Source organism: Podarcis gaigeae, assembly GCF_964106915.1.
Source record: "Podarcis gaigeae genome assembly, chromosome: 17".
In the NCBI taxonomy this organism is placed as follows: domain Eukaryota; kingdom Metazoa; phylum Chordata; class Lepidosauria; order Squamata; family Lacertidae; genus Podarcis; species Podarcis gaigeae.
In genome coordinates, this window is record NC_139694.1 from 7,311,286 (window position 1) to 7,326,061 (window position 14,776).

A 14,776-nucleotide genomic window follows, 5' to 3' on the forward strand; every position below is an offset into this window, starting at 1 on the left:
CGCCACCTGCGTCCCGTCATGGGTAAAAGCCTCCTCTAATTAGATTGTAATGCTTCCTGCCCTAGGCTTGTAGTGCAGGAATATTGCATTTCTCCTAACTAATGCTGTCTGTGACTGAGCTAGGAGATAGGAGGCGTCAGATCCAAACTTCTGCTATCAACTTCCTGCATGGCCTTTGGGCAAATGTGTGTCTCCTTTGGCTCCAATCTGTAATGACTGCTCCCCCACATCAGATGGGGGGCGCCTTTTGCGTGGTCGCGCGCAGCCCCCCGATCCCAGTGTGGCTCCCAGTAGTTCTGGCTGGCTTTGCCCTCCTCAGCCTGGATACCTGGAGGTCTCCACCTACCTCAGCCAATCGCCCAATCCCGCCTGGGGAGGCGTTGCCAGAGCATTGGCCAGTAGGGGGAGGGACCGCCCTGCCCACACAACAGAAGGCGAATCTTACCTGCGAAGCGTCAGTTGGCTTCCTGCAGCCAATCAGAAGCCGTGCTTTGGTTTTCGAACATTTTGGAAGACGGACGGATTCTGTTTGACTTCCAAGGTACGACTATATTAGAAGATCCCCAGATAAAAATCCCCGAACCATTATAACCTTATGGCCTTATGACCTTTATAAAAAAAGCAATTAATAAGAGCAACATTTGTTCTGAAAAGGCAATAAAAAAGCAACATTGTTTTTCTCAGGTCTCCAGCTGTTGTTGGACTACAACTCTCATCATCCCTATCTAACAGGACCAGTGGTCAGGGATGATGGGAATTGTGGTCCAAAACAGCTGGAAACCTTGGGTATGCCAGAAAGGGAAGGAGTAGACCAGTTAGCTTCATTTAGAGTAATAATAATAATAATAATAATAATAATAATAATAAGAATTTATTATTTATACCCCACCCACCTGGCTGGGCTTCCCCAGCCACTCTGGGCGGCTTCCAAAAAAAATATTAAAATACTGTAATACATCAAAGATTAAAAGCTTCCCTAAATAGGGCTGCCTTCAGATGTCTTCTAAAAGTTTGGTAGTTGTTGTTCTCTTTGACATCTGGTGGGAGGGCGTTCCACAGGGAGGGCGCCACTACCGAGAAGGCCCTCTGCCTGGTTCCCTGTAACTTGGCTTCTCACAGTGAGGGAACCGCCAGAAGATAACTAACACACCTGTAGTATCCTTTACCTTTATTTTGTTTGACCTCTTGGGTACTCTGCGTGGTGGTTAAAAGGATCATCGTGGGGAAGGCTCTGTTCAGGAGGGATTGTGAGAGAGCAGTGTGGGGATGCTTGAAGTTATCTATGTAGAAAACTTGCATTGACTCTTAATGCTCCCTGCAAAACAGACTTGCAGTTCTCAAGTTGGTTTCTGAGTACTTTCTCCACTGTGTGCAATGTGAATGGACCTTCTTATGACAGCTGACGCTTCTCTTTAGCTTTCTGCAGTGACATTCCATCATCGCCATGTCTAACAATGAAGGAAATGGAAAAGCTGAGAGCCATGAGGTCACCGAAAAGGGACAACAGGTAAAGTGGTTCTTGCTGCACCATTTAAGCTTTAGACTCAAACAGCAAGTTAATAATAATAATAATAATAATAATAATAATAATAATAATAATAATAATTTATACCCCGCCCATCTGGCTGGGCTTCCCCAGCCACTCTGGGCAGCTTCCAACAAAATATTAAAATACAGTAATGCATCAAACATTAAAAATTAGACTGACTACTTCCTCCCCAAAGGGCGACACTACACAAGGAAGGATTTTCTGGTGTTTTGTATTCTTATTTGACAGTAACTGCAAGCAGCTGTACTCCAAATCTGACTAGAGCTACAATGCCTTTTTAAAAACAAAAACATGGCGGCTTCCATGCCTCTGTTATGAACTCTTAAAAGAGCCCAGCCCAGGTCATTCTGCAGAGCAGAATATTCCACCTACAGTAGAAACTGCCTAGTATACCGTATTTTTCGCTCTATAGGACGCACTGAACCACAAGACGCACCTAGTTTTTAGAGGGAGAAATCAAGAAAAAAAATATTCTCTCAGAGCTTCTCGGGGCTGCGGGGGAAGCCCGGGTCCCCCCCCAGCCCCAAAGAGCAAGGAAGCCAAGACAGCAAGCAGGATCCATCCCACTGGCTGTCTTGGCTTCTGCCATAGCTGCGCAACCTCTCCAGTCGGGAGCTAAACCTCTCCAGCGCGGCTAAAGAAGCCAAGGCAGCGAGCGCTATCCATCCCGCTCGCTGCCTTGGCTTCCTCTTTAGCCTCTCCACTCTTTAAGGAGCGCGCCACTCCTGCGGGCTTTTCTACGAGGAGGGAGAAGGGACTGACTGGCCGCGTCAGTCCCTTCTCCCTCCTGGGGAAAAGCCCGCAAGAGCCGCGTGAAGCTTGTGTGCCGCTCTTGGGGGCTTTCCCTGCCTGCCTGCCCCCTTCATTTGCTCCATAGGACACACAGACTTTCCCCCTTAGTTTTTAAGAGGGGAAAAGTGTGTCCTATGTAGCAAAAAATACGGTAATTACGCTGACAGTCAAAACACAGAACTGATGAGAGGAAACAAAAAAATTCCTTCCAGTAGCACCTTAAAGACCAACTAAGTCAGTTCTTGGTATGAGCTTTCGTGTGCATGCACACTTCTTCAGATACACGTATCTGAAGAATACACGTATCTGAAGAAGTGTGCATGCACACGAAAGCTCATACCAAGAACTGACTTAGTTGGTCTTTAAGGTGCTACTGGAAGGAATTTTTTTGTTTTGACTATGGCAGACCAACACGGCTACCTATCTGTGATGAGAAAGCAACAGTTTAGCATCTTCTCTAGGGTCTAAGAAGGTGGTGACCCAATGCAGTATCTCTTCCCAGTGTGTCATAAAAAGGCTAACTGATCTGCCCCTGGTCAGCATTACCTGCGAGATCCTTTCCACTACGTATAACTCTGCGAAGGCGTCCCATCCAGCCATCCATGCAGTCTGTGGTATGGCAGAAGTTGGACTAAAGAAGATTGCTTCCTCGGCAGTGAGCAGTGCACAGCCTGTCCTGAATAAGCTTGAACCTCAGAGTAAGTAAATCCTGGCTTGATAGTTTTAGGAATGTTTTGGCTCCCTCCTAGGTCTCTCGTTTAGGTGTGGGTGTCTCAAGGCTCCTCAGTACCAGCAATGCAAGCCTAGAAATCCATTCTAAGCTCCCCACCCTTCGATGTGTGATAAAAGGGTGGGCTATTATGCAATGTTTATACATACCACAAATACAAAATATGATTATATACATTTTGATTACGATATTGCAATGCAAATACAATATTGAAAACCAAATACGTCCCATTAAAAGGCTGAAGTAAAACTAACCTGTGCTTTGATTGCACTTGGTCACCATTTTGGTTTTGAGGTAAAAGGTAAAGGTAAAGTACCCCTGTACAGTTACGTCCAGTCAAAGGCGACGATGGGGTTGTGGCACTCATATGGCTTTTCAGGCTGAGGGAGCCGGTGTTTGTCCACAGACAGCTTTCCGGGTCATGTGGCCAGCATGACTAAACCGCTTCTGGCACAACAGAACACCATGACAGAAACCACAGTGCATGGAAATGCCGTTTATCTTCCCACTGCAGCGGTATCTATTTATCTACTTGTGCCTGTATGCTTTCGAACTGCTAGGTTGGCAGGAGCTGGGACAGAGCAACAGAAGCTCACCCCGACACGGGGATTCGAACCGCCGACCTTCCGATCGGCAAGCCCAAGAAGCTCAGTGGTTTAAACCACAGTGCCACCCGTGTCCCTTTCAGCTTTTAAAGCTGAGTTGAAAATGCACCAAGTCAACTTCTAAGTTGTCACATGGTTTTGAAGTAAGTTTTGATTTTGAAGGAAGCGATGAGGCAGCCAGCGAAAGGCTAAATGTCTTCTTCTCTTTCGACAGTTGTTTCAGCAAATACCTACGCCTGCCAGGGCCTTGACAAACTGCAAGAGGCTCTGCCTGTTGTGCAGCAGACTATTGAAAAGGTAATGGCTCCACCTCTGCTTCTTCTGTGTAGACAGTCAGCTCCCCCAACCCCGGCATCCTTTCTGTTACACATTTATGATTATTAGTGCCCTGATGCTACTGGGGTGATCATGCACATTCCCACTTTCGTTACAGTTTATTCCTGCCAAAATTATATATATATATATATATATTATAATTATTAAGATTTTAGAAAAACAAATGAGTTACAAAATAGATGTCAACAAAGAAAAAAAAGAAAAAATAGAAAATAGAAAAAACAAACAGTTAAAAAGAAGTCCATCTTTCCATGGCTTATACTTCGTTTACTTGTTTCCCTGACCCCCTCACACCTCCCTTTTCTGTATTCCAATTCACATATTTAGTTCAGCAAATCCTTCCCCTCTTTGTTTTATTCTTAATCCAATATCTTAATATACTGTAACTTTATATTTTCATCTATTATCAACCTATTTTTGCGAATTCATTCTAACCTTATTGCTAGAACCAGTTCGTTTCAATCCAACATTATTTTAACTTTCATTAATTTTACAATATTTCTGCAAATAGTCTTTAAGTTTCTTCCAATCTTCTTCCACCAACTCTTCTCCCTGGTCTCGGATTCTGCCAGTCATCTCCGCCAGTTCCATATAGTCCATTACTTTCATCTGCCATTCTTCCAGGGTCGGTAGATCTTGTGTCTTCCAGTACTTTGCGATGAGTATTCTCGCTGCTGTTGTGGCGTACATAAAGAAAGTTCTATCCTTTTTTGGCACCAATTGGCCACTTTGCGATGAGTATTCTCGCTGCTGTTGTGGCGTACATAAAGAAAGTTCTATCCTTTTTTGGCACCAATTGGCCAACCATGCCCAGGAGAAAGGCCTCTGGTTTCTTCAGGAAGGTATACTTAAATACCTTTTTCATTTCATTGTATATCATTTCCCAGAAAACCTTAATCCTTGGACACGTCCACCAAAGGTGAAAGAATGTACCTTCATTTTCTTTACATTTCCATATTCCTGCCAAAATTATGGTCACACAGCTTCATTTCCAAGCAGTCCATATCCTGTAACTTCCTGCTGAAATCCCATAACTTTTTTTTTTTTTTTACCACAAATGTTCCAGTTTTTATATATACAGTGGACGCTCGGGTTGCGAACGTGATCTGTGCGGGATGCACGTTTGCAGCTCTGCATCTGCGCACGTGCGGGTTGCGATTTGGTGCTTCTGCGCATGCGCAGAGTACGATTTAGCGCTTCTGTGCATGCACGGCCGCCGAAACCCGGAAGTAACCCGTTCCGGTGCTTCCAGGTTTTGGTCCGTAACCTGAAAAAACACAACCTGAAGCGCCTGTAACCTGAGGTATGACTGTATATATTTATTGCCCTGCTTACAGCGTTCTATAACTCCTCCAGGCAGCAATAACGTGGTAGCGTTGGGGACGCATCGCAGAACAGCTAATAAAGCAGAATAAATCCATCAGTCGTGAACTGTTGTGGGTGTATTCGACAATATGGTCTTGACACAACAAAACTCCGGTCTGGAGGAGCCCAACAGGCCAATGGTCTGACTCTGCACAATTACACTGCCCAGATACAGTGGTGCCCCGCAAGATGAACGCCTCGCAAGATGGAAAACCCGCTAGACGAAATGGTTTTCCGTTTTGGAGGCGCTTCGCAAAACGAATTTCCCTATGGGCTTGCTTCGCAAGACGAAAATGTCTTGCGAGTTCCTGCGGGGTTTTTTTCCCTTTTCCCCCCTTTTCCTAAGCCCTAAGCCGCTTATCAGCTGATCCACTAAAAGCCGCTAAACCGCTAATAGCGCTAATCCGCTAAGCTGTCAATGGGCTTGCTTCGCAAGACGAAAAAACCGCTATACGAAGAGCCTCACGGAACGGATTAATTTCGTCTTGCGAGGCACCACTGTAATATCAGAAGTTTTACATGTAGAAACTTGACAGGACTCCTTTGTCGTGCCCTGTGGCACGATTTCTCATATTTCTTTTGTTTGTTCCTAACAATCGCCTATCTATCAGTGCTGAAAGGGGGGCGGAATAAACATATTTCCCTCAGGGTTGCGTGTGTGTAGAATTACTGCCATCCATTGATGGGGTGAATCAAATTGGAGTCGATGACTAGGAAACTAGAGATCCTTCCAGATTTACTTGGGAGGGGCTCCACTCTGGTTCTTGGCTTGGAGTTTCACTTCTCTTCTCTTCTTGATGTGAGAATATCATTTAAAAATTCCTTCTGCAGGTAGTGCTGAATGCCAAAGGCCTTGTCCAGGGTGCCAAGGATACAGTGTCAGGTCTAGCAGGTGGGGTCAAAGAGGCTGCCCAGGAGAGGATGAAGATGGCCGTATCTGCAGTGGTGGTTGGCATGAACACCGTGATGGAGGGCAATATGAAGCAGATGGTGACTAGTGGTATTGACCACATGATAGAGGCATCTGTGGAGATGATAGAATACTACCTGCCGGTAACAGATGAAGAACTAGGTGAGACTATTGCAGCTGCTTTTGTGAGGGAGAATGTATTTGGAACCAGGCAGAGGGCCTTCTCGGTAGTGGCACCCGCCCTGTGGAACGCCCTCCCACCAGATGTCAAGGAAATAAAACAACTCTCTGACTTTTAGAAGACATTTGAAGGCAGCCCTGTTTAGGGAAGTTTTTAATGTTTGATGTTTTATTGTGTTTTTAATAGCCTGTTGGAAGCCACCCAGAGTGGCTGGGGAGGCCCGGCCAGATGGGCGGGGTATAAGTAATAAATTATTATTAATTAATTATTTTTATTTATTAAGGTATGGGCCATACTTATTCTCCATCTCACTGTCTAAAATCTGGTCTACTGAAGTTATTTTAAAAATTGCCATAATATTGTAGATTATAGCTGCCGAGAGAGGCTGAGGCAACCCAGTCAGATAGGCGGGGTACAAATAATTAATTTATTATTATTATTATTATTATTATTATTATTATTATAGATAATAATTGTATTTTTTTTAAAAAAAATAATATTTATTAAGAGTTTAAAGATTACAAAAAGAAAGAAAAGGAATTAAACAAATCAATATAATACAATACAGAAACAGAAACAAAAACACTACATAAAACATTGAATTAACAAAACAAAACAAGAACAATTAAGAACACTTCCAATATTTTCAAGCTTATCTTTCATTCACTTGTTTCATTGACTTCCTCACGCCTCCCTTTTTGTATTCCTATAGATAATAATTGTAAACCACTTTGATTTAGTGTGTGATTTAGTGGTATATTAACATTATTATTATTTTTTTAAAAAAACTATTTATTAAATTTTCCGCTTTAATAATCCAATCAAACCATATTAAATATTCCAAATTATACATATTATCCGATAATCAAACCATCCAAATATTATGCCAAAGTATAAAAAAATTTGGAGGTATCTTCCCATGTTCTGAGGTCAGGGGGGTCTGATTATCTTCTACTGCTTTCATAATTTTTGCGATAGTTCCCATAAATCATTCCAATGTTAATCCTCATTATTTTTCACAGCCTCTGAGTTTATCAAACAAGCGAGATAAAACAAAACAATATATTCTGTGTGGAATTTATGTCCAGAGTTCCCTCTGCATGTTCACAATATCTCTTCACAAAATGATGTTTCCACCAAACCAGTCCAAAAATCTTCTCACCTCGGGCAGCAGATAAAATCAGATCAAGGCATCTGCCCAATCCTTTTAAGACCTTCAAATGGTTAACCTGTCCAGGGAAGGTTTGCCATATAAAACTGGGAATGCAAATGTTAAGTAAGATATTAAAAGGCACCTATCCTATCCCCCTCAGGCTCCGCATTTAATTCGACAAGCTGATATACTTCCAGTCATGGCCGCTCGGTTAATTGGAGTTGCGTCATCTGATCCAGGCAAACTTCCAAAGTTTTTTTGGCGTCTCTCCAGTCATTTTCCAAATCAAAGTTGGGAAACTCTTTATCCTCTTCCAAATATATCTGCAGACAAATACTTTGAACTTGGTTTTCCACTTTTGAATAATTGTTGTTTCCACACAGTTAATGATTACAGTGATACCTCAGGTTAAGTACTTAATTCATTCCGGAGGTCCGTACTTAACCTGAAACTGTTCTTAACCTGAAGCACCACTTTAGCTAATGGGGCCTCCTGCTGCCGCTGCGCCGCCACAGCATGATTTCTGTTCTCATCCTGAATCAAAGTTCTTAACCTGAAGCACTATTTCTGGGTTAGCGGAGTCTGTAACCTGAAGCGTATGTAACCTGAGGTACCACTGTATTCGTCATATTATATCACCAAATACACCACCTCTCCAGTCTAGCTTGCTATAAATAATCAGACAGTTGGTTCTTTCAGAGGAGGATTTTGCCATATAACATAGCAAAACAAAATATAATAACAAAGGAGGCTCACACACACCCTTTCAGTTCCAACATACGAAGTCTACGTAGGTGTTAATCCTTTTTCCGTTCAAATCCTTTTCACCACCTCAGTGGCTGAATTAATTAGCAGAGTAGTTTCTCCCCCTTCGCTCAGATCACGTCCAAAATCTAAATCCAATTTTTCATCTTAAGAATTGGAAGCTTGCTGTTAAATGGAAGCGACTTTGGAGAGCTGCCAAGAAACGTCCCGGGCTTTCCATCCAGCGCCCCCAACCCCATCCTTCCTTCTGAATTTGGGGCCAGGGAGTGTAGGGAGACTGATTACTCCCTTCTCAGCCTCTGATTCCGGAACGTACAGCAGTGATGGAATTCAGCCATCCTCCATCGCAGCTTGCCAGAAGCTCCTTAGTATATTAAAATTTTTAGAAGTGAAATAAAAATTGTACCAGTTCAGGAACATTGTGGAGGGGCAGAGAGTTGACCAGAACACATCTCAGGACTTTAGAAGAAAGATGGTCTCAAGCATCACAGGGGGTACCCTGCATCCTGAACAGATTTCCAGAATGCCATTGAAATATACTCGGAGTCGAGTGTGGATTTCATGCTCTTTATTCAGCTCATGGTAGTGAGGAATGAAAGTTCCCCCAAAATATCTGCTTTATATACATTATTTACACAATGGGCCACACGTGATTGGCTAATTCCGGGATTCTCCCCTGGGCCAATCAGATTGCGGATTCACTTCCACCTGGGGCTGGATTGGGTGGCTCCTGCGGACCAATCATACTGCTGCATTGTTCGGGGACCAATCAGACTGCTGCATTCTGAATCCTATTGTTCTAGGACCAATCAGACTGCTGCATTCTGAATCCTATTGTTCTAGGACCAATCAGACTGCTGCATTCTGAATCCTATTGTTCTAGGACCAATCAGACTGCTGCATTTTGGATCCTATTGTTCTAGGACCAATCAGACTGCTGCCTTTTGGATCCTATTCAACTCAGCACATAACAGCCATCTTGGTGTTTTTGTTTTAAAAATGTTCCCAGGTTCAGCTTTCAACTAGGACTGGGAAAGTGTCCGATCTGAAACGTTTGTGTGTTGTTGCTAGACCATAATGAGTCAGATGGGACCAATGCTGTGATTTGACCATTGCTTGTCAGTTGCTTGTCTTAGACAGTTTTTTTTTAAAAAAAATCTTAAAACATTATCCATTCATGCACCTGGCACATTGCAACCAAATACAAGTCCCTGCCCCAAGGAGGGCAGTTGTTTTGAGTGGGTTTTTATGGAGACAAAATTGGACTATAACAAAATTGGGTTATAAATCTTTCTTTAAAAAATCAATATGGAGCTGTATGATCAGAGAGCATCATGCGAAACCATAAAGCTAGATGGGTAAAAGATGCTCTGAGCTTGTTTACATTGGTTCTGCTGTAGCCAGGTAATTGGTAAAAAGGTACCGTATTTTTCGCTCTATAGGACACACTTTTTCCCCTCCAAAAATTAAGGGGAAATGTGTGTGCGTCCTATGGAGCGAATACAGTCTTGCTCTCCCGGCTTCAGCAAAAGGAACCCGAAGCCTGCGGAGTGCAGCGGAAACTTGCAATGCACTTCGAAGGCTTCAGGGATCTTTGAGGCTGGCGGTGGGGGAAAGCAGCGCTTCCCCCCACCGCCAGCCCCACAAGCTCGGGGGGCAGCGGGAAGGCTGCGTACAGCCTTTCCGCTGCTCCCCGACCTGCTGTTTGGGGCTGGCAGTGGGGGAAAGCAGCGCTTCCCCCCGCCAGCCCCAAAGAGCAGGTCGAAAGGAACCCGAAGCCTCTTCACTGAAGGTGACTGAACGCACCTTGAATGCACCTTGTTTTAGAGGGGGAGAACAAGAAAAAAAATCTCCCCCTCTCTGCGCAGCGCTGCTTCAGCGCAGCGGGAGGAGAAATGGAAGGGGCTCTGTTTCTCCTGCCCCTTCGCTGAAGGGACGCTGAGCAGAGAGGCGGATAATTTTTTTTTCTTGTTCTCCCCCTCTAAAACAAGGTGCGTCCTATGGTCGCGTGCGGCCTATAGAGTGAAAAATACGGTAGGTTTATGGGGGTTGCAGAAATAAATAGCCACTTAACATGCAAAGGAGGATTTTTGTGAAGACCGTGTATGTTCTTTTCTAGCTGCCCTCGCAGCCTCTATGGTGATAAACAACCCCGAAGAAGCTGCTGAAACAGCTCCTGTCAAAAAGGAGAAAGAAGAGGAGAGTTACTATCGGCGCCTGGGCGCTCTCTCAGCCTTTTTCCGACACAGAGTCTACCAGAGTTCTCGAGCAAAGATGCAAAGGATCAAGCGAAGCACACAGGAGATACTCTCCCAGCTTCAAGAATCTGTTTTGTTGGTAAGAACTGAACTACTCCTCTGGTTCCAAGATCTGACTAGAGGACAGAGGTAGCCCCACCATGGTGCTCTCCAGAAGTTGTGGGACTACAACTCCCATCAGCCCCAGCATGCATGACCAATGGCTGGAGATGATGGAACTTGTAGTCCAACGCCATGAGAACGTCATGTTGGATATGCAGAAGGGTTAATGGGGTCTGGGCAAGTGGTGTTTGGAATAACCACTGAGACAGAAATGCTTGGCGCTTAAAGAAGATCGTAATGGTGGCGCCAGGCATGCCTCCCTTAGGAGCGGATTCCACCAATGAGAAGCCACCACTGAAAAGGCTCATTTTGTGCCGCTGCTCTCCAGACTTCCCTTGGAGCAGAGATGAGTATAGCGAGTACTCAGCTGAAAGCTCTTGAAAGTCTAATCCAATACAGTGGTACCTCAGGTTAAGTACTTAATTCATTCCGGAGGTCCGCTCTTAACCTGAAACTGTTCTTAACCTGAAGCACCACTTTAGCTAATGGGGCCTCCTGCTGCCTCCGCGCCACTGGGGCACGATTTCTGTTCTCATCCTGAAGCAAAGTTCTTAACCTGAAGCACTATTTTTGGGTTAGCGGAGTCTGTAACCTGAAGCGTATGTAACCTGAGGTACCACTGTACTGTAGCTCCTGCCCACCTCTTTACTAACTTCTGTGGCAGAACATTGAAGTGGCTCTTAAGATAATGCTTGAAAAGGTCTCTAGTGAAAGATGGAATGGGAGTGGCTGAATGGAGTTCAAGCTATTGCTCAACAATAGCTGCAAAGTACTTCTTTATATTGAATGTTAATATTTTGAAAATGCCTTTCCAGATAAAGTACACCTTGCAGTCTCTGGATAGGCAACTGAATCCTAAAGTTGCTAATCACCAGAAGGAAATGGAACCAATCTTGGTGGAGTGGAATGGGAGTCTTCCAATGCCAAGCCAGAGCTATGAAGAGAGTCTTTTAGAGGTATGCTTTAGAGGTAGCAACAGTGTTTCCCAAACTTGGGTCTCCAGCTGTTTTTAGACTACAGCTCCCATCAGACCTAGCTAGCAGGACCAGGGGTCAGGGATGATGGGAACTGTAGTCCAAAAACAGCTGGAGACCCCAGTTTGCCAAACACTGCTGTAGACCAAGTATGGAGAACCTGTGTCCCTCCAGATGTTTTTCTTGTCGTTTAGTCGTGTCCGACTCTTCGTGACCCCATGGACCAGAGCACGCCAGGCACTCCTGTCATCCACTGCCTCCCGCAGTTTGGTCAAACTCATGCTGGTAGCTTTGAGAACACTATCCAACCATCTCGTCCTCTGTCATCCCCTTCTCCTTGTGCCCTCTATCTTTCCCAACATCAGGGTCTCTCACTGCTTCTATTTCTTCCCCTTCTATTTGCCAGGAGGTGATGGGACCAGTGGCCATGATCTTCGTTTTTTTGATGTTGAGCTTCAGACCATATCTTGCACTCTCCTCTTTCACCCTCATTAAAAGGTTCTTTAATTCCTCCTCACTTTCTGCCATCAATGTTGTGTCATCTGCATATCTGAGGTTATTGATATTTCTTCCGGTGATCTTAATTCCGGCTAGGGATTCATCCAGCCCAGCCTTTCGCATGATGAATTGTGCATATAAGTTAAATAAGCAGGGAGACAATATACAGCCTTGCCGTACTCCTTTCCCAATTTTGAACCAATCAGTTGTTCCATATCCAGTTCTAACTGTAGCTTCTTGTCCCACATAGAGATTTCTCAGGAGACAGATGAGGTGATCAGGCACTCCCATTTCTTTAAGAACTTGCCATAGTTTGTTGTGATCGACACAGTCAAAGGCTTTTGCATAGTCAATGAAGCAGAAGTAGATGTCTTTCTGGAACTCTCTAGCTTTCTCCATAATCCAGCGCATGTTTGCAATTTGGTCTCTGGTTCCTCTGCCTCTTCTAAATCCAGCTTGCTCTCCTCACCTCCCAACCATGTGCTGGTGCTGATGGGAGTTGGGATCAAACAACACCTGAAGGTTACAAGTTTCCCACCCTCCCCTAGTGTAAACAACACTTGGCTATATGGACCAATGTTCTGACTTGGCACAGGGCAGTTTCCATTGCTGCATTTCTGATGCTAAGCAACTTTTGTCCCGGGCAAAGTTGCTGGATTTAGGGTGGGTGGAATCTAGCCTTCCTGAAGAGTGAGATGTTTGTGCAAATATTTGCCGCAGTTCTCGGTAAACATGAGTGAAGACAATGCCGAGGGTTGGTTCAAAGCTCCTTCGCTTGTGCAAAAAGCATCTCTCTGGCCTCTCACATGGGCAGAAGGGGAAGTAGTGCTTGACTTCCCCCAGCCTGCAGCCTCCCAAAATGGGTCCAGAGCACTGGAGTGGTGTGCACCAAGCAACATGGAGGGTTGCAGCCTTGTAGAGAAATCAGTACTGCCATTCAGTGCATGAGTAAGTAGACGTGCCTTCTTTCTTAAAGGTAAAGGTAAAGGGACCCCTGACCGTGAGGTCCAGTCGCGGATGACTCTGGGGTTGTGGCGCTCATCTCGCTTTATTGGCCAAGGGAGCCAGCGTACAGTTTCCGGGTCATGTGGCCAGCATGACTAAGCCACTTCTGGCGAACCAGAGCAGCGCACAGAAACGCCGTTTACCTTCCCGCTGGAGCGGTACCTATTTATCTACTTGCACTTTGATGTGCTTTCAAACTGCTAGGTTGGCAGGAGCTGGGACCGAGGAATGGGGGCTCACCCCGTCGCGGGGATTCGAACCGCCAACCTTCTGATCGGCAAGTCCTAGGCTCTGTGGTTTAACCCACAGCGCCACCCGCGTCCCTGCCTTCTTTCTTAGCCTCTCTCAAATACTTGTACTGAAAGCTTAGGGTGGTGTACAATAAACATGTCCTCTAACAAGTCCTCTCTTCCCTTCTACTCCATGGCAGGCAGAATCGCAGGTTCTAAGCTTGACCTACGGCATCAGCCAGCAGATGCGGAATATCTGCCAGACATTCTTGGCTAATGCGCAGGGCCTCCCTGTTGATCTCCTAGAAAAGGTGCAGCAAACATATAGCAGCATGGAAGACCTGCAGGAGACCCTCTCTGGTGCCAGATCCTTGAAGGACCTTCCCAGTGGTAGCCTGAAGGAGAGCCAGGAGAAGATTGAGAAGGCCCAGGAGACCATATTTGAGACCATGGAATACGTGATTTTGACAACGTTGGTGGCTAGGTCCTTTTTTCCTGCTCAAACCTCTATGGAAGAATCTGAAAAGGAGGCAGAGGCCTAAAAGGGTGTCAGACATGGGGTTCTGCTTGGAACTTGTCTACTCCTCTTGGGCCAATATGTAGCATAAAGACTTCTGAAAAAGTGGAAGAACTAAAATTGTCCCTAATAGTAAATTCCTTAGACTGGTGATGTTTCTAGGGAATGAGAGATGCTTCCAAATGTTTTAAAACAAACAGTTTATCAAATTTATATGTTTAAAGTTCATGACTTCACCCCCACCTTCCAAAATCCTGGGAACTGTAATTTGTTATGGGTGCTCTGCGAAGAGCAATCTACAGTTCCCAGGATCCTTTGGGGAGACCATGTGCTTTAAACCTATGGTGTGTACACAACTGTCCTCCTTTTTGATAATTATATTGAGCAAAGCCTTATATCAACAAATCCAAAGGTTCAACTTGACCTTGTCTGATGAGCCGCAGAAATCTTAAGGGGCCTGCCATGTAGGGGGCAAATACCGATGCAGGGCTATTTAAATGTGTCTTGAGAATTTTATAAATAAAGAGTAGTGAAAAGCTGAGGTGTTGTTTCTGTTCCTGAACAAAAGTTTGAGCTGCTAGTGCTCTACTGCACTCTTGTCCAAAGGAGCCCCCCCCCCCCCATTCCCTCTGGAGCACAGAAATGACTTTGTATATACCAGCCACTGTCATGGCCTCACAAAATGGCCAAAATCGACAAACACCTTTTTGTACCCGATAACTAGCAAATTGCTACTCTCCCTTTTGGGCAGAGGAGGCTTCACGACATGGCTGCAGTATTCCTGCAGGGTGGAGGTACCCCACCAT

General features: G+C 44.9%; 1 protein-coding gene across 2 annotated transcripts; it reads left to right on the top strand.

Annotated features, from left to right (window-relative positions):
- Nucleotides 1-1,429: 1,429 nt before the first annotated feature.
- LOC310835237 (perilipin-3-like) lies at nt 1,430-14,506 on the top strand. Of its 2 annotated transcripts, XM_083720055.1 has the most exons (7): nt 1,430-1,507; nt 2,844-3,039; nt 3,891-3,973; nt 6,209-6,449; nt 10,506-10,723; nt 11,562-11,702; nt 13,654-14,506. In XM_083720055.1, exons 1-7 carry the CDS (start codon nt 1,445-1,447, stop codon nt 13,993-13,995), a joined length of 1,284 nt encoding a protein of 427 aa, XP_083576181.1. In that variant the 5' UTR covers nt 1,430-1,444; the 3' UTR covers nt 13,996-14,506. The 2 variants fall into 2 exon arrangements, 1 of the variants encoding a protein (XP_083576181.1); XR_014559439.1 differs by lacking the exons at nt 1,430-1,507; nt 2,844-3,039; nt 3,891-3,973; ... (1 more) ...; nt 10,506-10,723; nt 11,562-11,702 and adding an exon at nt 13,005-13,166.
- The last annotated feature ends 270 nt before the right edge of the window (nt 14,507-14,776 follow it).

Excerpts from the sequence above, each read along its gene's own strand:
- LOC310835237 (XM_083720055.1), top strand. The coding sequence starts at position 1,445 with ATGTCTAACAATGAAGGAAATGGAAAAGCTGAGAGCCATGAGGTCACC. Across the intron at positions 1,508-2,843 it reads TCACCGAAAAGGGACAACAG|TGTGTCATAAAAAGGCTAAC; the intron begins GTAAAGTGGTTC and ends ATCTCTTCCCAG. Across the intron at positions 3,040-3,890 it reads GAATAAGCTTGAACCTCAGA|TTGTTTCAGCAAATACCTAC; the intron begins GTAAGTAAATCC and ends CTCTTTCGACAG.